The 7,976-nt window shown below is 34.3% G+C and overlaps 1 protein-coding gene across 3 annotated transcripts in view; it reads right to left on the bottom strand.

Annotated features, from left to right (window-relative positions):
• Window positions 1–1,667: 1,667 nt before the first annotated feature.
• The window catches only part of LOC110466959 (ubiquitin carboxyl-terminal hydrolase 8-like), a 38,270-nt gene continuing 31,961 nt past the window's right edge, over window positions 1,668–7,976 (bottom strand). The window contains exons 23-27 of one of the 3 annotated variants that reach the window (XM_021523785.1): window positions 7,141–7,270; window positions 6,621–6,651; window positions 4,472–4,560; window positions 3,607–3,698; window positions 1,668–3,554 (exon numbers count right to left, since the gene is read on the bottom strand). In XM_021523785.1, coding sequence (XP_021379460.1) covers window positions 3,627–3,698; window positions 4,472–4,560; window positions 6,621–6,651; window positions 7,141–7,270 — 322 coding nt within the window. In that variant the 3' untranslated portion in view covers window positions 1,668–3,554; window positions 3,607–3,626. Of the gene's footprint in view, window positions 3,699–4,471; window positions 4,939–6,620; window positions 6,652–7,140; window positions 7,271–7,976 lie in introns of those variants that run through there. The other 2 variants (XM_021523784.1, XM_021523786.1) reach the window with 2 other exon arrangements.

The raw sequence follows: 7,976 nt of genomic DNA, 5'->3' as shown, positions 1-7,976 counted from the left end.
ACAACCATTAGAAGCAAACATTTCGGTGACATTAGGCTGTTCCAACAGTCTCATTTGCACTGAAGACAGACGCTTCAATATCAAAAATATATGGGAATATCAAATTTATTAATAACAAAAGTTTACAATGTAAATATAAGGATTGAACGACATTTTTCCAATATTCATACTGGTATAAATTGAAAAAATGCCATTCAATTCTCATGTAATGATATTTACAATGTATTTCAAACCTCCATGGATCCTATGGTTCACAACAGCAACCAGAAACAACAAGATAATCATTGTCGAAGTTATTTAAACTTGTTATAGTCTAAACAATGTTATTCAATATGATCAAACTATCACAATATTTTACAAAATTAGAAATGATTTTAAAATATACATAATAATGAAATTATTTACAACCCCAAAAATATACTGCACATATTGCAGATGTACCTACTTAAGTGGTACACACATTTATCAGCACTTGATCAGTGCAGTTGACCTACCGAGAATCGCAGATATCTTTCCTTTGAATGTATTTAGGACCAATTTACTGTAAGAATAATGTGCTTAATGAAGAGTATTTGTACAAAAATAATGAATTTCACAACTCTTGTTCATTTGGAATTTTGGATGATTTTCTAAAGATTAAATAAAAATCACCAAATTATCTTAATTTCCATATAGTTATCAAAAATAACGTTATTTTCATTACCCGGTACGAAGTTCTTAATATTTATAGAAACTGCTCACTTTTCACAAGAGCTGATTCTATACCTAGTGAGAATACAATTAGTCATCTGATTTGTCTGGAGTTATCTCCCTTGCGATGCATGTTTCCCACTAAGGAACTCTTTTTAAAAGAAGATTTGATTCACAGTAAGATAGCAAACACCCTTAACATTGATACGGTCCAGGCGTCCTACAACCAAAATAAAGAACTTATTTACATTCAGATATTGCACAACATGTACATTGTCATTTAAACAACAGCTCCAAACTATTTATGATAATTCACTTCTGGGTCGTCCCGTGACCAAAAGTTAAACAATGAATCTTCCCCTCTATATTTACCAACTACAGACAAGTTTATATTCATACTTAGTTTAAAGCCCACACCTTAACTGACAAATTACACCTTGTCAGTCTCTCTATATCCCCAAACGAAATCATCCTTACAAGGTGGTCAAATGTGACCTCTGACCTTTAAACCTTAATTAATGGATGACCACTATAATCTAATCTTGACGTTACAGTACTAAAAACATGAACTAAATCTGATGAGGGAGTTTGTGAGGTATCTTGTACACAACTTATTTCTCTTCCAAAGTATGTCCTTTGACCTTTGAGCAATGACTGATGACCACAAAAACTTAATCAGAATAGAAACATAATCTGCTAAAAGGTTTATGATATCTAGTACACAAGTTTTATCTACAGACAGACAAATACAGATGCATTTACAAAGAGCTTACATTACACCCCCCCCCCTCCCCCCCCCAAAAAAAAACCCCACCATAATACATATATCTTGATTAATAACAAATGAAAACAAGATTTAACAACACTGAGCAAAGCTCAGAAGTTTTATCTACAGACAGACAAATACAGATGCATTTACAAAGAGCTTACATTACTACCCCCCCCCCCCCCCCCCCCCCCCCCCCCCCCCCCCCCACAAGGGTTGGGGTGTGTAAAAACATAATACATATATCTTGATTAATGATTAATAACAAATGACAACAAGATTTAACAACACTGAGCAAAGCTCAATAAATATTCAAGGCCTATTTTTCATGAACGTTCCTTAATGTAATTTAATTCTGTGTCTTATATTCTTAAATTAGAAATGATTTTAAGGAAATTCTGAAGTAGCAATGCTTTTAAATGGAAGAAACTAAGTAAAGTAGCTGGAGAAAAACCACCGACTTACGGCCAGTACCTGGCAACTCCTACATGTAGTTAGTCGGGCCTTGAATCCGCAACCCAGAAGTAGAGGGCTAGTGATCCTAGACAGTCAGATACCTTAACCATTTGGCCACCGCTTATCACATATTAAATTACTAAATACAGGACTCAAATTTACATTAACAATGTTCTTTATATCAAACTTACATTGTAGTTACTCAGTAGGTCGCGCACAAATCAACATCACATCGTACATTTCATACCTACCACTAGTCAAATATTCTATATGAAATAAACGATAGTGAATGAAATGTTCTGGCTGATCCCATTAAGGTAAAAGGTACCAATGCATCAGTTATAATCATGAAGAAGAGTTCTTATAGGAGATTTTTGATTTGGGAGTAATCTCCCTTATATATAGAAGATGAAGCAACCAAAATACTTTTTGTATGTTAGAGTAACTTCCCCTGTCAAGCAATGCATTTTTCAATGTTTGTTTTTATTTTCATAGACTTTGCAACTGATAGCTTCTGATACCTACCTGGACGACAACAATGGAAAAGAATAGCCTTTGCAATGTAAAGGTCCTGAGAATGACCCCTGCAGTTTTTCTTTTTTCTTTCTTTTGTTTATTTCTCTTTTTTAAAATATTCAACTTTGAAATAGCTACTGTTTACTTTCGCCTTTTTCACCCTTCACAACGAGGGCGAATATATCATGACAGCAAATTTTAATACACGACATGTTATATATAGTAATTACATGTGAATGGCGAAATTAACAATGAGCAAAATGGATTTTATTGGAAAAGAGTGAAAGTTTCCAGGTATACAGTAATGCTGTGAAAAGAATCACATCTGATATTTTTTATGGAATACTTGTTTTGAAAAGGACTTAAATAAATACTTAGCAATAGTGACAGTAGTAATAATTTTAGTTGTACCTGTTGGTACCTTTTACAGTTACCTAAAATAACCTGAACATTTTATATGCCGAGTGCTCTGTCTCTGTGCCAAAACACTTTATATGCTGAGCGCTCCATCTCTGTGCTAAAACACTTAATATGCCGAGTGCTCCGTCTCTGTGCTAAAACACTTTATATGCTGAGCGCTCCATCTCTGTGCTAAAACACTTTATATGCTGAGCGCTCCATCTCTGTGCTAAAACACTTTATATGCTGAGTGCTCTGTCTCTGTGCCAAAACACTTTATATGCTGAGCGCTCCATCTCTGTGCTAAAACACTTCATATGCCAAGTGCTCTGTCTCTGTGCCAAAACACTTTATATGCCGAGCGCATCATCTCTATGCTAAAACATTTTATATGCCGAGCACTCCGTCTCTGTGCTAAAACACTTTATATGCCGAGCGCACAGTCTCTGTGCTAAAACACTTTATATGCCGAGCGCTCCGTCTCTGTGCTAAAACACTGCAAAAATTCAGTTCCTTCACACATCTAGATCGTGAAATTATAATCTGTGTCAACTTTAATTTACAAATTTTGGGTCAAATCGCGAATAATTTACGCCTGCGTAAATAACCCGATTATACAGTATTTTATATATTAATGTTAGAATTGGTTGATTTAAATAACAAAAGAGTCCAGATTACTGACGTTCCTATTACACTGGGTCTTGATGACAAGTGATGACGTCATCAACAAGATTGTTCCTATAACACTGGGTCTTGTTGACAAGTGATGATGTCATCAGCGATGATTGTAAAGATTTCGTCAAAATGGTTGGCGATACGTAGGAGCTGTGAAGTTCATCGTTGTGTAGAACAGCACAAATCCAGCAGAAGTCTGAAAGAAAAAGAACGCAAAGAATTTGATAAATGAACATAAAACGACAGGAAATATTAAATCTCAAATCATTAGCAGTCAAGGAACAGAGTATATTGGAGAACAGCATAGCTGGCCTCACGATCACAATAAATAGTGTTCAACACGGGATGAAACTTCTGAGAATTTGAAATAATTTGTTCTGTTTGGACTTCGGGAACCTCTGCCAAATATCAGCTTCCTACATTTAGAACAAATACTGAATGTTATATTAATCAATGATAACTAAAACTGAAGATAAAATTTAAACCTGGATATTTTGGCAAAGATAAGTTGAAACAGGTAAAATTTATAAAAAATAAATAAATTCTGTTTTGACTGCAGTGTAAATCAGTATTGGAAACTTTAGTGTTAAATGTCAGCATCAAAAATACTAAAGGTTATATTTTAATATTTTGCCCTGGTGGTAGGGAAAAATTAATCTCCCAGATTTATCACATTTAAATATGGGCAAAGACATATAAGAAATTCGTTCACTATAGACTTATTTACAGAAAATAATGTTCAGAAGAATATCATTGACAGGGAACAAAAATATGAACCATGATATACTGTCAATATTTTTCCAGCATGATCTTGCATCATTTTAAAGGGGTTTGGCAATACATGGAGGGAGACATATAAATGGGCAGTAAATAAAAAATGTACTGATGGTAAGTGGAGAGGAAAACAGAGGTAAAACAATGACACGACACAGTAATATCTGTGTAACTCACGATCCAGTTCTGACCTACCTTGACCTCTGAACTGGACATGTCAAACACCTCATGGTCATCAAACTTGTACCACTTCTTGGACACAGCATTCTTACAGTAGGCAGTGTCTGTACGAAAGACAAATACAGACTATAACACAAATATAGTGTATTACTTACAGTAGGCAGTGTCTGTACGAAAGACAAATATAGATTATAACTCAAATATAGTCTATTACTTACAGAAGGCAGTGTCTTTACGATAGAAAAATACAGATTATAACACAAATATAGTCTATTACTTACAGTAGGCAGTGTCTGTACGAAAGCCAAATTCAGATTATAACACAAATATAGTCTATTACTTACAGTACGCAGTGTCTGTACGAAAGACAAATACAGATTATAACACAATTATAGTCTATTACTCACAGTAGGCAGTGTCTGTACGAAAGACAAATACAGTTTATAACACAAATATAGTCTATTACTTACAGTAGGCAGTGTCTGTATGAAAGACAAATACAGATTATAACACAAATATAGTCTATTACTTGAAGATTACTTAAATCAACAAGTTCAATTCTGCAGACAAAGATTATAACATTTTATACTAGGTTATGTGTGTGATAAAACTACCAGACAAAGATTATAACATTTTATACTAGGTTATGTGTGTGATAAAACTACCAGATATAGATTATAACACCTTATACTAGGTTATGTGTGTGAGAAAACTACCAGACAAAGATTATAACACCTTATACTAGGTTATGTGTGTGATAAAACTACCAGACAAAGATTATAACACCTTATATAAGGTTATGTGTGTGATAAAACTGCCAGACATAGATTATAACACCTTATACTAGGTCATGTGTCTGATAAAACTACCAGACATAGATTATAACACCTTATACTAGGTTATGTGTGTGATAAAACTACCAGATATAGATTATAACACCTTATACTAGGTTATGTTTGTAATAAAACTACCAGACAAAGATTATAACATTGTATACTAGGTCATGTGTGTAATAAAACTACCAGACATAGATTACAACATTTTATACTAGGTCATGTGTGTGATAAAACTACCAGACATAGATTATAACACCTTATACTAGGTCATGTGTGTAATAAAACTACGAGACATAGATTATAACACCTTATACTAGGTTATGTGTGTGATAAAACTACCAGACATAGATTATAACATTTACACTAGGTCATGTGTGTGATAAAACTACCAGACAAAGATTATAACATTTTATACTAGGTCATGTGTGTGATAAAACTACCAGACATAGATTATAACATTTTATACTAGGTTATGTTTGTGATAAAACTACCAGACATAGATTATAACACCTTATACTAGGTTAATGTGTAGGGTAACATATATCCTAACTATAACACAAGTCACAGGTATAATGTGTAAGGTAACATATATCCTAACTCTAACACAAGTCACATGTGTAATGTGTAGGGTATCATATATCCTAACTCTAGCACAAGTCACAGGTATAATGCGTAAGGTAACATATATCCTAACTCTAACAAAAGTCACAGGTATAATGTGTAGGGTAACATATATCCATAACTCTAACACAAGTCACATGTGTAATGTGTAGGGTATCATATATCCTAACTCTAGCACAAGTCACAGGTATAATGTGTAGGGTAGCATATATCCTAACTCTAACTCATGACACAGGTATAATGTGTAGGGTAACTTATATCCTAACTCTAACACAAGTCACAGGTGTAATGTGTAGGGTATCATATATCCTAACTCTAACACAAGTCACAGGTATAATGTGTAGGGTAACATATATCCTAACTCTAACACATGGCACAGGTATAATGTGTAGGGTAACATATATCCTAACTCTACCACAAGGCACAGGTGTAATGTGTAGGGTAACATATATCCTAACTCTAACACAAGTCACAGGTGTAATGTGTAGGGTAACATATATCCCAACTCTAACACAAGTCACAGGTATAATGTGTAAGGTAGCATATATCCTAACTCTACCACAAGGCACAGGTATAATGTGTAGGGTAACATATATCCTAACTCTAACACAAATCACAGGTGTAATGTGTAGGGTAACATATATCCTAACTCTAACACAAGTCACAGGTATAATGTGTAAGGTAACATATATCCTAACTCAACTTACAATGACCACCATCCATTGTTCCATAGTGATTCTGAAAACAAAAAGAAAAACAAAATTTAAATTTAAACCACATATCATTTACATAAAACATGTGTATGGTTAATTGTTAATACTTGTAGTTATAATAAATATAAAATTTATACAGAATATAGAAAAATATAAACTTTATTTATTTTACAACAATTGTGAAACAAGTTATTATTTCAACTTATATTAATCACTCTGGTTGGCCCAGAAGTTAATTAGCGAGTGGAAGGTCTCAGTGTGGGAGGAAACGGGAGGAAACAAGATCTTGCATGCATGAACTTTTTGGAATTCTCATTTCAAAGACTGAAAGTTGATTTATGAAACGTTTCTTTTAACCAAATCATTATCAGTATTACAGGTGGCAATACGATCTGTACTTACAGACACACCATACAGGTGGCATTACGGTCTGTACTTACAGACACACCATACAGGTGGCATTACGATCTGTACTTACAGACACACCATACAGCTGGTTAAGATCTGTACTTACAGACACACCATACAGCTGGTAGTGAGGGTTTGTCCCTGGTCCTCGTGTAAACTTTTCAAGGCTCAGATCGTTGACAGGGAAGTCCACATAAGAGTTGATTTTCTGTCGCCACATACCCTCCCACACAAATCTGCCAACAGAAGTAAGGGGAAGACGCTGCTGTACTTTTGAAAAAATAATTTTTGATGACCTGATACATAAATAAATAAGAAATATGTGTTGGTTGTTGAAAGTGAAAATTGTCTCATTGCATGCTGCTTAACCCTTAAAATTGAGAACTTTTCACAAAATTTAAGTATCAACCAGGCCTGTAGCTGCCTATACGCTGTTACGCAGCTGAATCCACCACATTTTCAAACAGAAAAACTAATTTAAAAAAACAAACAAAAAAATTGCTTGTTGCACCCCCTGTCCCCCTACGAAGGCCCTGACCTGGGCCCGTATTCATTAGACTGTTCTCATGCTCAAGCATGGATTTTGTGCTCAACTCCAATTTCTTGTTCTGGTTGTAAATTAATAATAAACAAGAGGCCCATGGGCCTTAATGGTCACCTGATATATTTATACAGAGAGTTGATTTTGTTTTTAACATGAACAGAAATATTATTCAAAGTGACAAAAAACAATAAAACCACCTTACTCAATATCTAGCATACAGATTTCAGACTAAAAAGGATTTGAAACTAGCACCTCTGATTCTTAACAAGGAAAATGAAGAAATTTTAGCACACTGACTCCTTTGAGCCCCACCCTACAGCCCTTGGGGGTAGGGCTGGCTCAAAATTTTCAAAGTATCAAACTGTCAATTCAAGGTTATAATTCCAATCAAGTTATTA

The sequence above is a fragment of the Mizuhopecten yessoensis genome, unplaced genomic scaffold, assembly GCF_002113885.1.
Source record: "Mizuhopecten yessoensis strain PY_sf001 unplaced genomic scaffold, ASM211388v2 scaffold11151, whole genome shotgun sequence".
Lineage (NCBI taxonomy): Eukaryota > Metazoa > Mollusca > Bivalvia > Pectinida > Pectinidae > Mizuhopecten > Mizuhopecten yessoensis.
The sequence above is the reverse complement of the archived record's forward strand: the minus strand, read 5'-3'. Positions and strand labels throughout refer to the sequence as shown.